At 46.6% G+C, this 23,769-nt stretch overlaps 2 protein-coding genes, 3 non-coding genes and 7 pseudogenes across 5 annotated transcripts; all 12 read right to left on the reverse strand.

The window, feature by feature from the left end:
- Window positions 1-173: 173 nt before the first annotated feature.
- Window positions 174-366, reverse strand: LOC123146694 (uncharacterized; annotated as a pseudogene).
- A 578-nt stretch (window positions 367-944) lies between these two features.
- On the reverse strand, window positions 945-1,137 carry LOC123146697 (uncharacterized; annotated as a pseudogene).
- A 578-nt stretch (window positions 1,138-1,715) lies between these two features.
- On the reverse strand, window positions 1,716-1,908 carry LOC123146698 (uncharacterized; annotated as a pseudogene).
- A 579-nt stretch (window positions 1,909-2,487) lies between these two features.
- Window positions 2,488-2,680, reverse strand: LOC123146699 (uncharacterized; annotated as a pseudogene).
- Window positions 2,681-3,258: 578 nt separating this feature from the next.
- LOC123146700 (uncharacterized) lies at window positions 3,259-3,451 on the reverse strand (annotated as a pseudogene).
- A 579-nt stretch (window positions 3,452-4,030) lies between these two features.
- Window positions 4,031-4,223, reverse strand: LOC123146702 (uncharacterized; annotated as a pseudogene).
- A 579-nt stretch (window positions 4,224-4,802) lies between these two features.
- On the reverse strand, window positions 4,803-4,995 carry LOC123146701 (uncharacterized; annotated as a pseudogene).
- Window positions 4,996-5,574: 579 nt separating this feature from the next.
- Window positions 5,575-5,798, reverse strand: LOC123146687 (small nucleolar RNA U3). Its single transcript, XR_006472892.1, has one exon. It is a non-coding gene; the product is annotated as a small nucleolar RNA U3 (small nucleolar RNA).
- Window positions 5,799-8,146: 2,348 nt separating this feature from the next.
- Window positions 8,147-9,747, reverse strand: LOC123140865 (putative serpin-Z12). The gene has a single exon (XM_044560133.1). The coding sequence runs from the start codon at window positions 9,565-9,567 to the stop codon at window positions 8,299-8,301; it is 1,269 nt and encodes a 422-aa protein (XP_044416068.1). The 5' UTR covers window positions 9,568-9,747; the 3' UTR covers window positions 8,147-8,298.
- Window positions 9,748-14,166: 4,419 nt separating this feature from the next.
- LOC123146686 (small nucleolar RNA U3) lies at window positions 14,167-14,376 on the reverse strand. The gene has a single exon (XR_006472891.1). It is a non-coding gene; the product is annotated as a small nucleolar RNA U3 (small nucleolar RNA).
- A 2,536-nt stretch (window positions 14,377-16,912) lies between these two features.
- LOC123146680 (small nucleolar RNA U3) lies at window positions 16,913-17,135 on the reverse strand. Its single transcript, XR_006472885.1, has one exon. It is a non-coding gene; the product is annotated as a small nucleolar RNA U3 (small nucleolar RNA).
- A 1,153-nt stretch (window positions 17,136-18,288) lies between these two features.
- On the reverse strand, window positions 18,289-19,779 carry LOC123143191 (putative serpin-Z12). The gene has a single exon (XM_044562033.1). It carries the CDS (start codon window positions 19,615-19,617, stop codon window positions 18,340-18,342), a length of 1,278 nt encoding a protein of 425 aa, XP_044417968.1. The 5' UTR covers window positions 19,618-19,779; the 3' UTR covers window positions 18,289-18,339.
- Between the last annotated feature and the right edge of the window lie 3,990 nt (window positions 19,780-23,769).

Genomic DNA, 23,769 nt, shown 5'->3' on the forward strand with positions numbered 1-23,769 from the left:
CCTAGGGTAATTAGCACTAACTGAATCTACTTTGCAGATGATGTACAGATCACATTGCCAAAAGGAGTTCGGAAGAAAGGAAAAAATGGTAACTAACACTAACTTAATCTATTTTTGTAGCTGATGCCATATTGCCAAAAGGAGCTGGGAGAAAATGCAAAAAGGAATGTTTTTGTCTGTCAGACAACCTCTCTAGGCCATCCTGTAGAGGCAGAAGCCTATCCAGGAACGATCCTCCACAGCCATCGGATAACACCCATCAGGAGAATCCTAGCCGTTAATCACGCTCTGGCCTAGAGGTTAGAATGCATCAACCAGACTGAAGTGCTTGCCTCTGTCGGAGCAGCGAGCAGGCCTACTCCCAGTTCATTGATCTCCAGCTCTTCGCTAATTCAGTAATTCTGTACTACTGATGATGACAGAGCACGATCTGTGGACATATCAACTGAATTTTATTCACCTGGATACTTTCCTACCTCGCAGGCATATGAAATTCTGTACTCTTGCAGTCATGAAATCCCTCCTGTTAAATGAAAAAAAAGCAAATCTTGCTGTCAAAGGAAGCATCATTTTCAGTGGCCACCACTAAGAGACTGACTGAATACAAGAGCAATCTTACTCATGTGCCATTTGTGGTCTTCAGACAGTTGAAACAAGGGTTCACCTCTGTTTCAATTGGCAGTTTGCAAAGTCATCCTAGTAAGTGAAACAAGGGTTCACCTCTGTGTCTGATATCATCCATTCATGGATTTCACTCTGTACTTGAAGCTACCTAGGGTAATTAGCACTAACTGAATCTACTTTGCAGATGATGTACAGGTCACATTGCCAAAAGGAGTTCGGAAGAAAGGAAAAAATGGTAACTAACACTAACTTAATCTATTTTTGTAGCTGATGCCATATTGCCAAAAGGAGCTGGGAGAAAATGCAAAAAGGAATGTTTTTGTCTGTCAGACAACCTCTCTAGGCCATCCTGTAGAGGCAGAAGCCTATCCAGGAACGATCCTCCACAGCCATCGGATAACACCCATCAGGAGAATCCTAGCCGTTAATCACGCTCTGGCCTAGAGGTTAGAATGCATCAACCAGACTGAAGTGCTTGCCTCTGTCGGAGCAGCGAGCAGGCCTACTCCCAGTTCATTGATCTCCAGCTCTTCGCTAATTCAGTAATTCTGTACTACTGATGATGACAGAGCACGATCTGTGGACATATCAACTGAATTTTATTCACCTGGATACTTTCCTACCTCGCAGGCATATGAAATTCTGTACTCTTGCAGTCATGAAATCCCTCCTGTTAAATGAAAAAAAAGCAAATCTTGCTGTCAAAGGAAGCATCATTTTCAGTGGCCACCACTAAGAGATTGACTGAATACAAGAGCAATCTTACTCATGTGCCATTTGTGGTCTTCAGACAGTTGAAACAAGGGTTCACCTCTGTTTCAATTGGCAGTTTGCAAAGTCATCCTAGTAAGTGAAACAAGGGTTCACCTCTGTGTCTGATATCATCCATTCATGGATTTCACTCTGTACTTGAAGCTGCCTAGGGTAATTAGCACTAACTGAATCTACTTTGCAGATGATGTACAGATCACATTGCCAAAAGGAGTTCGGAAGAAAGGAAAAAATGGTAACTAACACTAACTTAATCTATTTTTGTAGCTGATGCCATATTGCCAAAAGGAGCTGGGAGAAAATGCAAAAAGGAATGTTTTTGTCTGTCAGACAACCTCTCTAGGCCATCCTGTAGAGGCAGAAGCCTATCCAGGAACGATCCTCCACAGCCATCGGATAACACCCATCAGGAGAATCCTAGCCGTTAATCACGCTCTGGCCTAGAGGTTAGAATGCATCAACCAGACTGAAGTGCTTGCCTCTGTCGGAGCAGCGAGCAGGCCTACTCCCAGTTCATTGATCTCCAGCTCTTCGCTAATTCAGTAATTCTGTACTACTGATGATGACAGAGCACGATCTGTGGACATATCAACTGAATTTTATTCACCTGGATACTTTCCTACCTCGCAGGCATATGAAATTCTGTACTCTTGCAGTCATGAAATCCCTCCTGTTAAATGAAAAAAAAAGCAAATCTTGCTGTCAAAGGAAGCATCATTTTCAGTGGCCACCACTAAGAGACTGACTGAATACAAGAGCAATCTTACTCATGTGCCATTTGTGGTCTTCAGACAGTTGAAACAAGGGTTCACCTCTGTTTCAATTGGCAGTTTGCAAAGTCATCCTAGTAAGTGAAACAAGGGTTCACCTCTGTGTCTGATATCATCCATTCATGGATTTCACTCTGTACTTGAAGCTGCCTAGGGTAATTAGCACTAACTGAATCTACTTTGCAGATGATGTACAGATCACATTGCCAAAAGGAGTTCGGAAGAAAGGAAAAAATGGTAACTAACACTAACTTAATCTATTTTTGTAGCTGATGCCATATTGCCAAAAGGAGCTGGGAGAAAATGCAAAAAGGAATGTTTTTGTCTGTCAGACAACCTCTCTAGGCCATCCTGTAGAGGCAGAAGCCTATCCAGGAACGATCCTCCACAGCCATCGGATAACACCCATCAGGAGAATCCTAGCCGTTAATCACGCTCTGGCCTAGAGGTTAGAATGCATCAACCAGACTGAAGTGCTTGCCTCTGTCGGAGCAGCGAGCAGGCCTACTCCCAGTTCATTGATCTCCAGCTCTTCGCTAATTCAGTAATTCTGTACTACTGATGATGACAGAGCACGATCTGTGGACATATCAACTGAATTTTATTCACCTGGATACTTTCCTACCTCGCAGGCATATGAAATTCTGTACTCTTGCAGTCATGAAATCCCTCCTGTTAAATGAAAAAAAAGCAAATCTTGCTGTCAAAGGAAGCATCATTTTCAGTGGCCACCACTAAGAGACTGACTGAATACAAGAGCAATCTTACTCATGTGCCATTTGTGGTCTTCAGACAGTTGAAACAAGGGTTCACCTCTGTTTCAATTGGCAGTTTGCAAAGTCATCCTAGTAAGTGAAACAAGGGTTCACCTCTGTGTCTGATATCATCCATTCATGGATTTCACTCTGTACTTGAAGCTGCCTAGGGTAATTAGCACTAACTGAATCTACTTTGCAGATGATGTACAGATCACATTGCCAAAAGGAGTTCGGAAGAAAGGAAAAAATGGTAACTAACACTAACTTAATCTATTTTTGTAGCTGATGCCATATTGCCAAAAGGAGCTGGGAGAAAATGCAAAAAGGAATGTTTTTGTCTGTCAGACAACCTCTCTAGGCCATCCTGTAGAGGCAGAAGCCTATCCAGGAACGATCCTCCACAGCCATCGGATAACACCCATCAGGAGAATCCTAGCCGTTAATCACGCTCTGGCCTAGAGGTTAGAATGCATCAACCAGACTGAAGTGCTTGCCTCTGTCGGAGCAGCGAGCAGGCCTACTCCCAGTTCATTGATCTCCAGCTCTTCGCTAATTCAGTAATTCTGTACTACTGATGATGACAGAGCACGATCTGTGGACATATCAACTGAATTTTATTCACCTGAATACTTTCCTACCTCGCAGGCATATGAAATTCTGTACTCTTGCAGTCATGAAATCCCTCCTGTTAAATGAAAAAAAAAGCAAATCTTGCTGTCAAAGGAAGCATCATTTTCAGTGGCCACCACTAAGAGACTGACTGAATACAAGAGCAATCTTACTCATGTGCCATTTGTGGTCTTCAGACAGTTGAAACAAGGGTTCACCTCTGTTTCAATTGGCAGTTTGCAAAGTCATCCTAGTAAGTGAAACAAGGGTTCACCTCTGTGTCTGATATCATCCATTCATGGATTTCACTCTGTACTTGAAGCTGCCTAGGGTAATTAGCACTAACTGAATCTACTTTGCAGATGATGTACAGATCACATTGCCAAAAGGAGTTCGGAAGAAAGGAAAAAATGGTAACTAACACTAACTTAATCTATTTTTGTAGCTGATGCCATATTGCCAAAAGGAGCTGGGAGAAAATGCAAAAAGGAATGTTTTTGTCTGTCAGACAACCTCTCTAGGCCATACTGTAGAGGCAGAAGCCTATCCAGGAACGATCCTCCACAGCCATCGGATAACACCCATCAGGAGAATCCTAGCCGTTAATCACGCTCTGGCCTAGAGGTTAGAATGCATCAACCAGACTGAAGTGCTTGCCTCTGTCGGAGCAGCGAGCAGGCCTACTCCCAGTTCATTGATCTCCAGCTCTTCGCTAATTCAGTAATTCTGTACTACTGATGATGACAGAGCACGATCTGTGGACATATCAACTGAATTTTATTCACCTGGATACTTTCCTACCTCGCAGGCATATGAAATTCTGTACTCTTGCAGTCATGAAATCCCTCCTGTTAAATGAAAAAAAAAGCAAATCTTGCTGTCAAAGGAAGCATCATTTTCAGTGGCCACCACTAAGAGACTGACTGAATACAAGAGCAATCTTACTCATGTGCCATTTGTGGTCTTCAGACAGTTGAAACAAGGGTTCACCTCTGTTTCAATTGGCAGTTTGCAAAGTCATCCTAGTAAGTGAAACAAGGGTTCACCTCTGTGTCTGATATCATCCATTCATGGATTTCACTCTGTACTTGAAGCTGCCTAGGGTAATTAGCACTAACTGAATCTACTTTGCAGATGATGTACAGATCACATTGCCAAAAGGAGTTCGAAAGAAAGGAAAAAATGGTAACTAACACTAACTTAATCTATTTTTGTAGCTGATGCCATATTGCCAAAAGGAGCTGGGAGAAAATGCAAAAAGGAATGTTTTTGTCTGTCAGACAACCTCTCTAGGCCATCCTGTAGAGGCAGAAGCCTATCCAGGAACGATCCTCCACAGCCATCGGATAACACCCATCAGGAGAATCCTAGCCGTTAATCACGCTCTGGCCTAGAGGTTAGAATGCATCAACCAGACTGAAGTGCTTGCCTCTGTCGGAGCAGCGAGCAGGCCTACTCCCAGTTCATTGATCTCCAGCTCTTCGCTAATTCAGTAATTCTGTACTACTGATGATGACAGAGCACGATCTGTGGACATATCAACTGAATTTTATTCACCTGGATACTTTCCTACCTCGCAGGCATATGAAATTCTGTACTCTTGCAGTCATGAAATCCCTCCTGTTAAATGAAAAAAAAAGCAAATCTTGCTGTCAAAGGAAGCATCATTTTCAGTGGCCACCACTAAGAGACTGACTGAATACAAGAGCAATCTTACTCATGTGCCATTTGTGGTCTTCAGACAGTTGAAACAAGGGTTCACCTCTGTTTCAATTGGCAGTTTGCAAAGTCATCCTAGTAAGTGAAACAAGGGTTCACCTCTGTGTCTGATATCATCCATTCATGGATTTCACTCTGTACTTGAAGCTGCCTAGGGTAATTAGCACTAACTGAATCTACTTTGCAGATGATGTACAGATCACATTGCCAAAAGGAGTTCGAAAGAAAGGAAAAAATGGTAACTAACACTAACTTAATCTATTTTTGTAGCTGATGCCATATTGCCAAAAGGAGCTGGGAGAAAATGCAAAAAGGAATGTTTTTGTCTGTCAGACAACCTCTCTAGGCCATCCTGTAGAGGCAAAAGCCTATCCAGGAACAATCCTCCACAGCCATCGGATAACACCCATCAGGAGAATCCTAGCCGTTAATCACGCTCTGGCCTAGAGGTTAGAATGCGTCAACCAGACTGAAGTGCTTGCCTCCTTATTGGAAAAGGATGCAGCGGTACGAGCCTATAGAACAGATCCTGTTCAAGTAAGGTCGTGCTACAACCAGCAGCTCCTCGCCTTATAAACTGGTTTAGCGTCGCGTAAACTAGCGAGGTGGGACTAATTGAGTAGAGCAGCCACATGCAGCAGCGCCTCCTCAGGCAGAGCATGAAAGAAGGGTTAGTGGCCCATGTAGCAGTTTGGCCTGAGAAAGAACAGAGCCCAGCCCATCCCACCCGAGTGATGCTTTTGTTTCGTTTTTTTCTTCTCCTTGTTGAGTTAGCTGTGGAGATTTTGAACCAGTTTAAATATGCAGCAAATGCTGCATGCCCAACAATTTCAATATGTAATTTTTAGCAATGACCACTATTTTTAAATTAAAGCAGCAAGCACTGCTGACTTCGAAAGAAGAGAGAAAAAATGCGACAGACAAGAACAAAACTGGAGAGAAAAATGGGCGTGGTGTAACTCCGGAACATCACACACAGAGCATACACTTGTCTGCTGAGGTACTTCGGTTGCATTTACAGTATCTTTTAGTTTTGTTCAGTCAGCTGTTCAAAAGTTTTCCAGAGGAAACATTAGTTGCTCCAACTTTACTAACAAGTCAAGGAAGGTATAGCACGGCAATGTATCTTAATTTCTGGAAGAAGAAAAAAGACATTGATCTAGCACTCTCACCACCAGCATCAGTCGGTCGCTACAGAGGACATGTGTTGAAGGAAGCTGGCACCTTCAGCTCGCCTGGTTCCTCGGGCAATGACGAACGTCAACAACCTGAAAGACAACAGAATGCTGCTCGTCAAAAGCCTTGCCTAATGGATGTGAAGCAAGTGCGTGCATCTGTGCAGGTGGCTCTCAAACACCGCTGACACAACAGGCGTCGATCGGTCGGTCTGAGAGCGGGGTTCTAATTATTATACCTGAAAACAGAATACATTTTTTTTAGAAAAGGAGGATGACCCCCGGCCTCTGCATCTGGGAGATGCATGCGGCCACTTTATAGATTATTCTCGAGGACCTTATAATGTATTACATCAATATGCCTGAATCCGCCATCTAAGCCTATCATCAAAAGCCAGACGCCCCAGCCGAGCCACATACCGGGTCTGAGGCATGAACTGGTCTGACGCACTCACATGTGTCGTCGCCGCCATCTTCCGCTGGTCCGTCTTCAGAGCAGATATTGAGGCTTCTACCTTGTCAGGCCACTCGGCCATCGACGCCACAATGACGTCAGACAGCAACCCCCTCTGCGCGAGTCCAGCACCACGCATCGGGCACCGAGTCTCCACTGCACCACGCCGTCGAGATCCGCCGTCATCAATGTGCAGGATGAAGCACCGCTCCACCAAAAAACAAAAACCGCCCACTGGTCCCTCGAACCGTGTACGCCTCCAAGAATGACGCCCCCAAGGAGGAAACGACACCAACGCGCCGCCGTCATCTGATCTACTGATCTAGGGTTTCCCCCGGAGGTAGCAGATAGAGGTCTGGAGCTTCTCCACGGCGAGGCCTTCAAGAAGGTAATGACACAAAAGAGTGCCGCCAACGCCGGTCTTGGCAACAAGCCGAGAACTAGGTTTTCACCCGGATCCGCTGAAGGAACCTCCATCAAGCATCATGTGCACGGGTCGCCGCCGATCTGGGCCGCCGCACATTGAGGTCGCACCGGCCAGATCAGATCTGTCCGGAGGGCAAACCACTCATGGCGCCGACCCAACCAACAGGCCCTTCATGCCGCCAGAAGCGTCGGGGCCTCCAGCACGCGCAGCCGCCCTGCCACCCAAGCGGCCCAGGACGGCCAGCACCGCCGCATCCCGCCGACGGTGCGCGCCCACTAGATCCGGGCAAAAACGCCCCGATCCGCCGCCAAAACGGTCAGTCGCCGCTCCTCCACCGCGAGGAAGAGAGGATGGGGCCGCCGCCCCAGCATCCAGCGCCACCACGCCGTAGAAGAGGCCGGAGGGCCAGATCCACGCCGGCGAGCAGCTCCGCGACGCACAGCACGTCGTCCAGGGCTGGCCTCCATGCGTGACGGGAGAGAGAAGGCCCGCCGCCGCCGGCAGCCGCACGGGCTTTGCCTGGCGGGGACGCCCGACGGCGGCGAGGGGGAGGGAGCAGGAGGGGGTGGCGGGGTTAGGTCACCCGAGCCGCCCCCCTGGAGAGCGACGCGGGTGCGGGGTTCAGATTGAATCCAGGCAACAGTGAAGCTACATATGAGAAAGAAAAATGGTACAGACAAACAATCAGGCCAAGTTCTGTAGAACAACACATTGGGGAATCACAATTGTTGCATGTTTCAGCTAGAACAAAATTTAGTTTATTTAGTCAGCATCATCCTTTTGGTTGCGTGGACTGTTATCGTTTGTGTTGGATCCCCATTGATCTACAATGAGCTTTCTTTTTCAGTTGCCAGTTTGCAGAGTCATACTTATGCCCTCGCATTGATCTGGGACATGATTTGCTGGATAATGTATCAAGCTCTTTTTAATGGAGATCAGCACTCACTCCTGCTCGTACTGCATTTAACAACCACATGGTTCCACAATTTACTCAGTTAGCGAGAGGATTAACCACATGACCAAGGAACAGCGTTGTGCCCGTCCTCTCCTCAACCACGGCAAACAAGAATGGCCGATCCGCCACAAAATCGACAAAGTGCGGCGGCTCGCTTGGAAGCGCGCTACCAGCCATGTCTATGGCCGTGGCAGCAGCGGCCACGGTACCTTGCTCGTCCACCTCGATGGTGGCCTTGTGGTGCACCCCGCCGATGGAGAGCCGCCCATCCCCGCCGCTCACCATGCCTGAGAAGTCGCCGCCTGCGAAAGCCCTTGTGACACCAAGCTTCCTCATGTCGGACGACGCTTCGAACTCGGTCGTGAACTTGAACCTGGGGACCATGAACCGCCGTACTTCAACCTCCTCTTCTGGCGTGTGCTTCCTGATGAACTCCGGCGATGACACCACCTTGTCGTAGAGATCGGGGAGGCTGAGAGCGCCGCTGTCCGGGAGAAGGATAAGCATGTAGAATGCAGCACGGTGGTCGCCGTCGTTCCTGTAGGGAAGCTTGAGGGCCCTGAAGCCCGGGTAGAGCGCGATGTACTGTGACCGGCCTGTCGTCATGGACGGCACGCGCACGGTGGCGCCGCCTGGGATGTGGAACGGCGCGGTGAAGACGTAGAACGGCTCAGGCCACGCTCCTTTGAAGTAGAGCGCGTTGGCGAGGATGACGGCCGTGGACGAGTCGACGGAGCCGGGAGGGAGGATGTGACGGATGCGCTGCTTCGTCTTGTCCGCCACGAAGCCGTTCACTCGCCGCCTCGCCTGCTCGGCCCCCGACACGAAGTCCACGGACTCCGCCGTGGCGGCGTACCGCGATGCGCCGGTGGCCGTGAACTCCGGCCTGAGCGCCCTCCTCCGGTCGACCCACACGCCGCAGGCGAAGGACGTCTGCTTTAGCCCGTTGAGCCTGCCGACAAGCTTGATCGCCGGAGCTCTGTGAAGCTCGTCGAGCGACGCTGACCCGAGGAGCCCCAGGAGCTCCCTGCGCGTCTCGCCCCGCGCGCCGGCGGCCACCATCGCGAGCGCCGCGTGGATGGACAGCGGCGAGACGACGAAGTTGCGGCCCATGCCGGCCGCCGCCCGGACGCCGGCCTCCCTGGCGAGACTCAGGCCCGACGCGTTCCCGGCCGCGTCGCTGACTACAGCTTTCTCCTCCGCAGAGTGGCCACCAGGAGGCGCGCCGGCGAACAGGGTCGAGCAGAGGTGCCATCCGGCGAACAGGGCCAAGCAGAGGAGGACGGTCTTCCCGAAGCGCGACATCGGAATGGCCGTGGGTTTGTGGTAAGACGCAGACAGGATCACCGGCGATCCGACGACGAAGACAGCCGGCCGGCGGCGGGCAGGTGGAGTCCCTCCGTGGGAGCTGACGCGTGGGTTAGGTAGGTTAGGTGCACAATGGGCTGATGGACTTCGACCTTCGAGTCCAGTTCCGGATGGGAGAGAGACTGGTGGACAGGTCGTTCTTGAACTGGGATGGAGTACTAGTATAATATATTTCATTTTCTCAAACAAAAATATTTTTCAAATAAGAAACCACTACAGTGGCAGGAGTATATTAATTGCACACATATAAGTATTAGGTAGGATATATTTTGTGTATTAATTATGTGATCAGCGGTGCTGATATTTGGTGCAATCTAGGTCCTTGCATTGATTTAGTCTGATGGGCGAGATTACTTGGACTTGCCCCTTTGAATTTTTATATTGATATATTAATTATTTCTTTATTCTATCTCAAGTACTTCGCCTGCTTTTGTCATCATTGAGTTATCTATATGACGATCTGTGAATTCGTTCACCCCTCCATGCACCCTGCATGTGTGCTTTGGCATGATGTTGCTGGCTCAGAAATAGGTACTGGGCAATGTCTGCATCTTCATCAGGGGCTGGGGGAGGGGGGGATATGTGAAAGGTAGCAGGAAGGGTAAGGAGAAGGCAGACCTGCAGGCACTGTTTGCTACAGTCAACCAAGTGTTGACTCTCTACGCCCCCAGGCCAGCCCGGGGTCTGCCTACACCCCTGCTTTCAAGGGCACGATGAAAATCGCATGGAGACTTGCTTGTGTTCTTCCTTGGCGAACGAAACAGGGTTCTCCTTATTGAAGACTATGACGGTAGAGTTAGGCCTTTATCGAATCCATGCGTGGACACACATACAGAGCATCCTAGAGCTATGTCTAGTCATTGCAAACCAGCTATCGAGGTCCAGAGCATTGAGATGAATAAAAATATTTCAAATTTTAAAACAGGTTCTAAAATGTATAATAAAGTTCAAAAAGAAAAAATAAATTAACAAAAAATGAAACAATAGAATAGAAGAAATACGCTCAGGCCTTGCCTAACCGGGCGACGGCATCGCTTCCGTCGGGCCGCCCAAACATTTGCCAATCTGAAAAAAGTTCTTCAATTTTGGAAAAGAATGTTTATGGATTAAGAAAATATACGGGCTTTAAAAGTTGAAAAGAGTTCCTGGATATGGAAAAAGTTCATGAATTTGAATTTTTTTTGCCAATTTAAGAAAATGTTCACGAATTGAAATAGAAAAAAATTCATGTTGGGCAGAAGGTTCTCAGAGTACCTTTTTCCAACATCGTTCAAATGGGCCAAATTTTTTCTAGGGCCTTGTATCACCATTCCAAGGCACCATGCCAAGTTTTTCAAAATTTATTTGGAATTTATAAAATAATCCCATATACGAAGTTTCTCTACACAAACAAAAAAATGTTCACGGAAATTCAAAATAATTTGGTTCCAAATTTTTGTTCATATTTTCTGTTTTTTGCTTGATATTTCAAATTTCGTAGTGTTTTTCAAAAAATGGACGTGTTCAAAATTTTGTTCGCTCTTTTAAAATATGTTCATGTTATGACATTCTGAGCAATTTTGAAAGACACGAACAATTTTCTGACTTACCTGTACAAATTTTTAAAAATGCGAATATTTGTACTTTACGTACAAATTTTTTCATTTTTTTTAAAAAATGAACAAAATATTATAAGCATGAGCATTTTCAAAATGAAAAGGAAACAAATAAAGGAAAAAAAATAGTGATAAAAGGACCGATTCAACAATGGCCTAGCCCAGCCGAAAGCAAAAAAAGAAGAAGTAAATACACCCAAGCATTAGGATGTCCTAGTTGGTTAGTATGGTCCTCCTTGAACCAAGAGGTCTTGAGCACACATTTAACTGAGGACTTTATTGCCTGGCACAAGACTCGGTCGTTCTCATTTTCAGTCCGGTCTGCATACTATACGGAGTGGGAACACCAGTTTGGAGCGCGTATAAGAAGATGTGATGATGGACCATCTGCTTTAAACCCAATTTGGGAGATTCTTTGGAAGATACAAGTGCCAAGCAAAATTAAAATCTTTGGCTGGAAGGTGTTGCATGGAACTATTCCGGGTATGTCAGTTCTCGCAAACCGGCACATTCCAGTTTCTGGACTCTGTCCGATCTGTAAAAGGGGTGCAGAAGACCTGAAGCACCTCATGTTTACTTGTGATCGTGCAAAAGAAGTTTGGCTATCCTTGGGCCTTCGGGAGACGATTGCACATGCTGATGCATTAGACCGGTCTGGATGTGTCATCCTTGAGAGTTTACTTCGAGATAAAAGGCGAAAGTCTGCTATATTGGAACATATTGGCTTCCAAGAGATCATATTGGTTGGTGCCTGGTACATACGGTGGCAACGAAGGGAATCCGTGAAGGGGGAAGTGGTGGCGAGTCCTCCTGAATCGGCATTGGCTATACATGCAATAACAACAAATTATGCGGGGGCTTCGAGTGCTGGCCAAATTACTGAAGGGAAGTGGTCTAAACCTTGTCACAGCATGTATAAGATGAATGTGGACACATGCTTTATGGAGGATGGATGCGGGGCTACTGCGGGCGTTTTTGGCTGGTTCATCGTCCCTGGTTAGTCACGTTCTCGATGCCCCTTCCGCCGAGGCGATGGCATTGAAAAATGGTATGATGCTTGCAGACCAACTTGGATGTTCCAATATCACTTTTGAATCAGACTGCCTCGAAATTATCTTAGCATGCAAGGGGGAAGTGGACATTCTGAGTCCTTATTCGGCGATTTTAAGTGACTGCTTTATATTAGCTCAAAGAATTGGGTCAGTATCTTATGCTTACTGTCCAAGAGGGGCAAACCAAGTGGCACACAAGTTAGCTAGATGTTATTACGATTCTAATTCTGTAATCTCGTGGGATAATGATCCTCCACAGTTTATTCTATCTGAACTTGTTTCTGATGTATCCCTTATTTGAGTTGAATAAAGTGTGCCACAAGTTCAAAAAAAAGGTCTTGAGTTCGATTCACATTAATTGCGCGCTCTTTATTTTTATTTAAAGAAAGTGAAAAACAGGTGAGGGCGCCACGAGGAAAAAATGGGCGCTGAGAAAAGGAAGATGCCGCGTATCGGCACGGATAAAAAGACCATACTACCCTTTATTATGAAGGAGCATAGAGATATCTCAACCATCAATGTGTTTACTGGGGGGGGTATACCGAAGCAAAAAGTGAGTGTGAAGTTGGTCTAAGTGAAACTGAAGAGTCGAATACTGAACAACTGCAGAGTAATAACAGTTTTAGTGCAGGATTTGATGTCCATCCCATCCTTTCTTTTATCAACAGAGTACATATATCTATTTTACCATGCAGATGTAAGATTTTGGGATGTCAAGGATGAAGAGTAACACTTTCATTTCCTCCAAGTCCACAGCTGGAACAGTAATATTTTTGTATCTTTTCATGCATTTGTATCGCTGTGTTTGGCTCTTGTGTGATGCAACACTCCATCCATCTAGAATCATTTTTCTTGATTTACCGGTTGGCCTACAGCCGGAGCGGATGGCACCAGAGGTCCTGCGTAATGAGCCGACTAATGAGATGTTATACCCCCATGCTTTTGCGACGTCTACAGTTTTGGTGCGATCCTATGGGAATTAATTGGCAACGCTACAGTTTTGGAGCGGGCTGCATCCAATGCAAGTCGTCGGAGTAGTTGGGTGCCAGAACAAACGGCTAGACATTCCCAAAGAGGTCGACCCACTGGTGGCTAGCATATAATATCTTCTAATCATTTCTCAAAATAATATGCTGCTTTTCTCAATTATTATTTTCTCCTTTTTCTGCCACCTACCTCGACGATCTTTGGTGCAGCCATCCAAGCCAACGACCGCTGAAGCAATTAGAGCGGTCACTTATTGTAGAAAGCCTCTGACAATATATATGTGAGACAAGTATCTGGATAAAACGCAAAAAGGAAGAAAAATACAAGTATTTTTTGCTACTGAGTGAACAAAGTTGTTCATGTTGAAGCCCGTGGGAGATCCATTCAAGATCTCTGCAGCATGGATCTGTATGGACCAAGGTTCTGCACATGAGCACATGCTTCACCTCTGATTCAGTTAGCAGTTTGCAAATTCCTCCTAATTGTGCCCTAATCCAGGACATGCTCTTTTAGATAATGCTTCAAACTCTTAAGCAAGAAATCGATAATCTTTTTTGATGGAGTTAACAAGACACGAGTTACCACATCACCAAAGGATTACTTAAAAATGTTGGATTGTTCTAAAAAAAAATGTTGGAAATTGTCGAAAGATGAGCTGAACTTTGCTTTCCATAGAGCTCTCTTTCTGATTTGTCAGAGATCATTTGGGTTAAAAAGCATAGTCTCTTTCTGAATTGCCAGCCTCATGCAAACCTATATGGAAAGTCTCTTTCTGAATTGCCAGCCTCATGCCAACCTATATGGAAAGTCTCTTTCTGAATTGGCAGCAATCATAATATTTTTTAGGTAACGTACAGATCATACTGCCAAAAAAAGCAAGGCAAAAAAAAAAGTTGTTTGAAAGTCTGTCAGACAACCTCTAGGCCACCCTGCAGGCGGGAACAATCCTCTACAGCCGTCATCAGATGGCACCCATCAGGCGATCCTGGCCGTTAATCACGCTCTGGCCCAGAGGTCAGAAAGCATCAACCAGACTGAAGTGCTTGCCTCCTTATTGGTAAAGGATGCAACGGTACGAGCCTATAGAACAGATCCTGTTCAAGTAAGGTCGTGCTACGTTCAGCTGAACCTCGCCTTATAAACCACTCCAGTGTCTTCTAAACTAGCGAGGTGGGACTAATTGAGTAGAGCAGACACATGCAGCAGCGCTTCTCAGGTTTAGCGAGGTGGGACTAATTGGAAGAAGGTTTAGTGGCCCATGTAGCTGAGCACGAGAATGAGCAAAGCCCAGCCCCATCGGAGAGACGTTCAGCTGTGCAGATTTTGAACTAGTTTAAATATCTGGCAAATGCTCCACAGCCTGTACTTTTAATACTCCCTCCAATCCGAATTAATTGACGGAACCTCTATACAAAGTAAAATGGACATTGTATCGAGATTGCATCAGTTTAATTGCTCGCAGGGAGTATATATAATTTCGAACAATGCTTATTCTAACTTTCTTTTTCATGACACCTAGTTTTTTTCGTTTTCTTTAGCTTTTATGCCAAATTAAATTACAGTAGCAGACACATTGCTATAGGTTGGAAAGAAGAGAAAAAAGAATGCGACCGATAAGAAAAAAACCGGAGTGAAAATGAGTGTGGTGTGTAACTCCGGAGCATCCGAGACAGAACATACACTTGTTTTGTGGGCTCACCTGTTCAAAAGTAGTCCAGTTGGGAGCAATGCTTGCTGCAACTTCCCATTTAGATTTCCTGCAAGCCAAGGTATATCACGGCCTCTAACCCTCATACTCTGTTGGGAGGACAGCGCTGTCATCGTGCCGTCCTCGATCACGTCAGAGGGGGGGTGTGCACACAGCTGACGCGGCACGGGTGTCATCCTTGGCACCGTCCTCGGTCGCGTTAGAGGGAGGCGCGGCGCAGCCCCAGATATATGGATGAATGCATATATGGGTTCCAGCCGATCATATACATATGCAAAAACTGCTAGCCTGAACATCTTCATATGATAGACTGAAACCCATTTTTGCAACCAATAAGGATGAACCCAGGATGAGCAGAGACAGAACCAAAGACAGGATGATCAGAAAGGGTCAATGCATCTTAATTTCTCAGCGTCTCTCTCGAAAACCGTATTGATCTCACACTCTCTCAACACTAGCATCAGTCAGTCGCTACAAAGCACATCTCGCGAAGGAAGCTGGTACCTTCAGCTCGCCTGGTTTGTGAAGGCAGGGCAATGACGAACATCTATAACCTGATCAACAACAGAATGCTGCTAAGCAAAGCCTTGCCTAATGGATGCGAAGCAAGATGTGCATCTGTACAGGTGGCTCCCAAGCACCACTGACAGTCGGTCGACAAGAGTGCACGTGCTTCTAGTTATACCTGAAAAACAGAATACACGTGACAGCGAAAAATGGGGCAGACAATCAAGTTCAGTAACCTTGAACAAACACATTGGGGAATCACTTACTGGCTAGAACAAGATTTAGTTTCTTTAATCAGCATCCTTTTTGTTGCCCGAACTGTTCCCCTTCGTGTTGGATCCTCATTGATCTACAATGATAGTGCTGAGTGAGATCTCAGAGATTTGTTTGGATTGCGGATCACAGAGCAAGATCTCTGTACATATCATATCACTGGTTAGTTCACCTGGACTCCGCCTCGCCGCCTTGTCGAATCCTGTTTGAGAGTCATGTAACTAGACCCTCCTGAATTTAAATGGGACAGGAATCATGTAGCTAGACCCTCCTGAATTTAAATGGGACAAGAAATTTTGTTGTCAATTTATTTTTCTGGTTACAGGAATCATATCAATTTTGTACTGATCTTTTTATGTATTAATTCCAATTGCCTGTGTCTGAGCAGTGAGCAGGCCTGCTCCCAGTTCAATGATCTCCACCTTGGCTAATTTTGTACTGATCTTTTTATATATTAATTCTGTACTAATGACAAAGCAAGATCTGTGGACATATAAACTGAATTTTGTTCACCTGGATACTCTTCTACCTCACACGTCGGTCATGAAACCCTCCTTCTTCTAAATGAAACAAGGAAATCTTGCTGCAAAGGAAGCATCGTTTTTTTACCGGCCACTGCTAAGTGACTGGCTGAATACAGTCGAAACAATGCTTCACCTCTGATTCAGTTAGCAGTTTGCAAATTCCTCCTAATTGTGCCCTGGCACTAATCCAGGACATGCTCTTTTGGATAATGTTTCAAACTCTTAAGCAAGCAATCGATAATCTCTTTTTATGGAGATCGTTTGGGTTAACAGGAAACAAGTGACCACATCATCAAAGAATTACTTCAAAATTGTTGGAAATTGTCGAAAGATGAGCTGAACTTAGCTTCCATAGAGCTATCTTTCTGAATTGTCAAAGATCATTTGGGTTAAAAGATAGTCTCTTTCTGAATTCCCAGCCTCATGTAAAACCTATATGGAATTCTCTGTACATACTTTATTTGTCAAATATCATCCATTTCCTGGATTCGATTGACTGAATATAGTTTGCAGAAGATGTACAGATCATATTGCCAAAAAGAGAAAGTCAAAAATGTTGTTTACAGTCTGAATCTAATTTGCAGATGATGTACAGATCATATTGTCAAAAAGAGCAAGGCAAAAAATGTTTTTTGTTGTCTGTCAGACAACCTCTGAGCCACCCTGCACCAGTGTGAACTGGAACAGGAACGATCCTCTACAGCCATCGGATGGCACCCATCAGGTGAATTCCAGGCCGTTAATCACGCTCTGGCCCAGAGGTTAGAATGCATCAACCAGACTGAAGTGCTTGCCTCCTTATTGGTAAAGGATGCAGCGGTACGAGCCTATAGAACAGATCCTGTTCAAGTAAGGTCATGCTACAACAAGCCGCTCCTCACCTTATAAACTGGTTTAGCGTCGCCTAAACTAGCGAGGTGGGACTAATTAGAGAGCAACCAGTGCAGTGCTGCGCTTCCTGGGGCAGAGCATGGAAGAAGGGTTTGTGGCCCATGTAGCGGGGCACTAGAATGAGCAAGGCCCAGCCCCATCAGAGAAACGTTCAGCTGTGCAGATTTTGAGCTAGTTTAAATATCTGGCAAATGCTGCATAGCCTGTACTTTTAATACTCCCTCCAATCGGAATTGTATAGAAGTCGCGTCAATTTATTCGGATCGGAGGGAGTACATATAATTTCAAACAATGCTTATTCCAACTTTCTTTTCATGACACCTAGTTCTTTTTTTGTTTTCTTTAGCTTTTATGCCAAATGAAAGTACAGTCGGCCATTACCAAAGTAGCAGACACAGTGCTAGGTTAGAAAGAAGAGAAAAAAAAATGCAACAGACAAGAACAAAACCGGAGAGAAAATGAATGTGGTGTAACTCCGGAGCATCCGAGACAGAACACAAACGTGTCGTTGAAGTACTTTTGTGGCATTTACAATATCTATTTGTTTTTGTCGACTCACCTGTTCAAAAGTACTCCAGTTCACTGGCTAGAACAAGATTTAGTCAGCAACCTTCTTGTTGCCCGAACTGTTCCACGTTCGTGTTGGATCATCATTGATCTACAATGGTGTTCCAATTGCGGATCACAGGGCAAGAAGATCTCTGTACATATCATACTAATGGTGAATTCACCTGGATACTCCGCCTAGCTGCCTTGCCAAATCCTGTCTGAGAATCATGTGAGTAGACCCTCCTGAATTTAAATGGGACCGGAATCATGTAGCGCTACCCTCCTGAATTTTAAATGGGACAAGAAATTTTGCTGTCAATTTATTTTTTCTGGCTACTAACCAAGAGACAGACTGAATACATACAAGAGCCTCTTTTTTCAGTTGCCAGTTTGCAAAGTCATACTTATGCCCCGGCTTTGATCTGGGACACGATTTGTTCGATCTTGTTTCAAGCTCTTAAGCAAAGCAAGCAATAATCTTAGCTTTTTTAATGGAGATCAGCACTTACTCCTGCCTCCTCGAATTAGGACATTTCTGTTACCAGGACAGGAGTGACCAAATTTTCCAAGGATGACCAATGTTCAAATATACTATTCAACAGCCAAAAGATTCCACATTTTACTCAGTTAGCAAGAGGATTAACCACATGACCAAGGAACAACGTTGTGCCCGTCCTCTCCTCAACCACGGCAAATAAGAACGGCCGATCCGCCACAAAATCCACCAGATGCGGTGGTTCCCTGCGAAGCGCGCTACCATACATGGCTATGGCCGTGGCAGCAGCGGCCATGGTGCCTTGCTCGTCCACCTCGATGGTGGCCTTATGGAGCACCCCGCCGATGGAGAGCCGCCCATCCCCACCGCTCACCATGCCTGAGAAGTCGCCCCCTTTGAAAGCCGTGGTGACACCAAGCTTCTGCATGTCTGACGACGCCTCATACTCAGAGGTGAACTTGAACTTGGGCACCATGAACTGCCCCACTGGAACTTCCTCTTCCGGCGTGTGCTTCCTTATGAACTCTGGCATCGACACCGCCATGCCGTAGAGATCCGTGAGGCTGAGAGTGGCGTTGTCCGGGAGAAGGATAAGCATGTAGAATGCAGCAGCTTGCCGATCGCCGTCGGTCCTGTAGGGCAGTTTGAGGGCCCTGAAGCCCGGGTAGAGAGCGATGTACTGTGACCGGCCTGTTGTCATGGATGGCACGCGCACGGTGGTGCCGCCTGGGATGTGGAACGGCGCGGTGAAGACGTCGAACGGTCGACGCCACGCTCCTTTGAAGTAGAGCGCGTTGGCGAGGACGACCGCCGTGGACGAGTGGACGGAGCCGGGAGGGAGTATGTCATGGATGCGCTGGTTCGTCGCGTCCGCCACAAAGGCGTTCACGCGCCGCCTCGCCAGCTCGGCCCCCGACACAAAGTCCACAGATTCTGCCGTGGCGACGTACCGCGACGCGCCGGTGGCCGTGAACTCTGGCCTGAGCGCCCGCCTCTGGTCGACCCACACGCCGCAGGCGAAGGACGTCTGCGTCAGGCCGTTGAGCCTGCCCACAAGCTGGATCGCCGGCGAGCGGTGCAGCTCGTCGAGCGACGCTGACCCGAGGAAACCCAGGAGCTCCCTGCGCGTGTCGCCTCGCGCGCCGGCGGTCACCATCGCGAGCGCCGCGTGGATGGACAGCGGCGAGATGACGAAGTTGCGCCCCGCTCCGGCCGCCTCCCGGACGCCGGCCTCCCTGGCGAGAGGCAGGCCGGACGCTTTCCCGGCCGCGTCGCTCGCTACCGGCGCCTCCTCCGCAGGGTCGCCACCAGGACGAGGAGGCACGTCGGCGAACAGGGGCGAGCAGAAGTGCCATGCGGCGAACAGGGCCAAGCAGAGGAGGACGGCCTTCCCGAAGCGGGACATCGTCGGAATCGCCGTGGCTTCGTGGTAAGATTCGGATAGGATCACACTGGTTGAGCGCCGGAGATGGTGCCGGCGGCGGAGCTGAGCCCCTGCCCTGGAACTGGAAGCTCTCGCGTGTGCGTTAGGGTTAGGTGAACAATGTACTGGGCTTCCAGCCCAGCCAGCCTGCAAAGCTGGCTAAACGGGTCGGGAGAGCTGGGCTGGCACGGCATGACACGGGCTAAACGGCTGTGCGAGGCACGCGGCATGCCAGGGCCGTGCCTGGGCCTGAAGGCTGGGCACGCGGGCTGGCACGACGCGAGCCTCCAGCCCATTTATTTTTTTGAGAAGTTTTTATTTATATATATATATGGCCTAAAGAATAACCCAATAGGACAAATATGGCTAAAATCAACCTAGCAGGCCATTAGCCTAGGATATGGCATGCCTGGCATGCTGTCGTGCTGGCCCGTATAGCGGTTGAGTCGTGCTTGGGCTGAAGGGTGCAGCACACCGGTCGGCACGGCACGGCCCATTTAGTAAACATGCCCCCATGAGCCATCTTTTTGTGCTCAGTAGTTCATAGATTCTTAAAGAGGTTTAGCCCCTGACCGAATCACAAAAGGGGGTCTACTTAATCCCTGATATGGAGGGTTTTCCCGTCAACATTTGGCATGCCAGGTAGGCGACTAAGGCTCCAAGTTTTCTTCGGCTTCATCAAAATATTTATCAACCATGTCGAGAGAGCATTCTCCACAAGTCTCGGAGCACTCCCATGTCGGGAGAGCATTCTCCACAAATCTCGGAGCACTTCCATGATACGTCTTCAACGTATCTATAATTTTTATTGTTCCATGCTATTATAGTATCAATATTGGATGTTTATATGCAATTATATATCGTTTTTTGGGACAAATCTATTAACTTAGTGCCAAGTGCCAGTTGTTGTTTTTTTGCTTGTTTTTTGCTTTCCAGGAATTCAATAGTAAATGAAGTCCAGAAATGCGTGCCCAAGTACCTCGTGGACCTCTCGTTCATCCTTTTGACCTAATTCCGACTCTATAAATTCTCTAAAATCGGGAAACCAAAAGAGGGCCACCCAAATTACTTTTTCCGCCACCGCAAGTTCCTGTTCTCGCGTGATCCCATCTGGAGGCCTTTTCCGGCACCTTGCCGGAGGGGGGATCAATCACGGAGGGCTTCTACATCAACCTTGTTGCCCTTCGATGATGTGTGAATAGTTTACCAAAGACCTACGGGTCCATAACTAATAGCTAGACGACTTCTTCTCTCTTTTTGATCTTCAATACAATGTTCTCCTCGATGTTCTTGGATATCTATTCAATGTAATCCTTTTTTGCGGTGTGTTTGTTGGTATCCAATGAATTGTAGGTTTATGATCATATTATCTATGAATATTATTTGAGTCTTCTCTGAACTCTTTTATGCATGATTATTATAGCTTTGTATTTATCTCCGATCTATCCGTTTGATTTGGCCAACTAGATTGATTTATCTCGCAATGGGAGAGGTGCTTTGTGATGAATTCGATCTTGTGGTGCTCAAACCCATTGACACAAAGGAACATGACACGTATTTGTATCGTTGCCATTAAGGATAAAACAATGAGGTTTATTCATATTGTTTGGATTTACTTTGTCTACATCATGTCATCTTGCTTAAGGCGTTACTCCGTTCTTTATAAATTTAATACTCTAGATGCATGCTGGATAGCGGTCGATGTGTCAAGTAATAGTAGTAGATGCATCTAGAAGTCCGTCAACCTGTCTCGGATGTGATGCCTATATACATGAACATTGCCTTGGATATTGTCATAATTATTCGCTTTTCTATCAATTGTCCAACAGTAATTTTATTACCCACCATATACTTTATGTTCAAATGAGAAGCCTCTAGTGAAAACTATGGGCCCGGGGTCTATCTTTATGATATATTAAAATCCAAAAATACCTTGCTGTAATTTATTTATTTTATTTTATTTTGTATTTTTATTTATCTATCTATCACTACGAGATTCGACCCTTACAATTAACCGTCAAGGGATTGACAATGTAGGCTCCTCTGGCCCCATGGCCCCACTATGGTGGAGGAGCAGTCTCCTTTGGCCCCATGGCTCAAGGAGGTTGCTAACCGCTGTCTTTACGGTGTTCTCTATTATCTATTCTTGTTATGGGCTAATCCTTGTCTTTACTGTGTGCAAATCACAAAGTGCATTGTTTGTTCTTTTCAGTTTACAATAGCAGTCTATGTTCTTTACAAAGTGTAGTGTAGTCTAATGAACATCGAAGTAGCAAAGGTCCGGCGAGGCGTCACTGCAGTGCAGAGGACGATCGTGTTGAAGGCAGAGGAGGGAAGTGGGGTGTGGTGGGTAGCATGAGCTACAGGTGGCGCCAGCGTCAGTGTGGATGCAGGGCTGTGGCCATGGAACACTAGAGAGCGCTGGGGAACGGGAAGAGGAGCGTGTGGCTGGGTTGAGCGGGTATACTCATGGGTTGAACCCATGGTGTCGTCTAACCCAATTTTCTCATTCATCCTCAATCCGCACCGCCCCAATCCAACTCGTTTTCTGCTACACCCACACCGCCCCAGCCCAGTTAGCCTTTTTTGCCCATTATAGCCCAACCAAAGGAAACCAATCAACAATCGACACGAAAATTCCCAATTAAAACCGCCCCATTCCTAGGTTAACACACGTGCGAATATGCAAAACCGTGTGCGTAGTCGGTGGTACTAAATGCAGTTAATTATATCCAAATTCTGACCACCCTCTAATGCGCCTATATAATAAGTCAATCATCGATTCAATTGTCATTCCTTCCTTCTTCATCCCAGCGTTCTCACACACTCTCTCTTGCGGTCTCTCCCATCGCAGCCATGGCCTCTCCGAAAGGGCCATGGAACCAGTACTCCTCCAGTGACGACGACATCCACAGTCCTGATGTAAGTGAGGATTCATTGGGACCGCAATCCACGCCACCCTCTAGCCTCTACAGCTCCGACGACCTCGAATATATTGAGTTCATGGAAGGGCCAAAGGAGCCATCAGAGACCGACTCGGAGGAGGAGCACCCGGAGAACCATGAAGAAGAAGATGAGGAGGAGGAGGACGAAGAGGATGTCTATGACAGTGATGGCGACGATGACGACTTTGATGATAGTGATAATGACGACGACGACGATGCTAAGCCGACAGTAAGCGGCAAAAAGTATCCTCGCCAAGACAAGGGCGCGAAAGTGGCATCCAAGAAGAAGAAGGAGTAGACTAGTATATCTTTGTTGTTGAGTTTTCTTATATATATACTCCATATATGTTTTTACTTTCCTCCCTAGCTATTAGTTGATGTAATTAATGGAGTCTTATTAATGGTTATCCAGAGTTGTTTATACTTTTGTTTACCTTCTTGGTATGTGCATATGGCAGGTTTACTCTTCTGGCTCTAGGTTTCGTCGATTTTATATCTTCAGATAGCTCTAGATCTCACACAATCCATATGATAAAATTGTGAGCGATGGTTCTCACTATCACACATAGTTTCATTAATTCAATTGTGTGCCTAGTAGAGCACACAATTCTCACCACACAATTGTATGCGCTCTGACGAATTATCACACACGAGTTACCTTGAGAAACCATATCATGTGATGCTCCATGTCATCACACACAATTCATTTTAAGTGTTTGCTAGGAAGCGCACAAGATTATGAAATTTCAATCTTGTGCATTATCACGACTTATCACACATGCTTCTTGGGGTGTTTGCCGTTCCCGGCCGGGGGCTGGTGGCCAAGTTGGGTTTGCTCGGGCCTAGACCTTCACCCAGCCATAGGGCTAGGGGACCTTCATTTGTGGCACCCACATGCTGGTGGCACCTTGAGGGGTGTGAGAAGCTTCCAGGTAGGCGACGACCGTCAATTTGGTGACCACTCCGGCTTGCAGTGGAGGCCTTGCTGAGTATTGCGGTGGCCATCGGAAGGTCTTCTTTAGATTTCGCGGATGCTTTTGGCAGTGATATGCAATCTACAGATGACGGTTTTAGCTGGTCTGGTTGTCTAGCAATGGCGGTCCATTTTCTAGCCAAAGCATGTACCTTGACAACACATGATTGCCTTTGACAAACTCTCGGATGAGAGCCTTGGTCTGGCCTAAGTTTG

The sequence above is a fragment of the Triticum aestivum genome, chromosome 6D (assembly GCF_018294505.1).
Source record: "Triticum aestivum cultivar Chinese Spring chromosome 6D, IWGSC CS RefSeq v2.1, whole genome shotgun sequence".
Lineage (NCBI taxonomy): Eukaryota > Viridiplantae > Streptophyta > Magnoliopsida > Poales > Poaceae > Triticum > Triticum aestivum.

Coding starts and splice junctions, on each gene's coding strand:
- LOC123140865 (XM_044560133.1), bottom strand. CDS start 9,567: ATGTCGCGCTTCGGGAAGACCGTCCTCCTCTGCTTGGCCCTGTTCGCC.
- LOC123143191 (XM_044562033.1), bottom strand. CDS start 19,617: ATGTCCCGCTTCGGGAAGGCCGTCCTCCTCTGCTTGGCCCTGTTCGCC.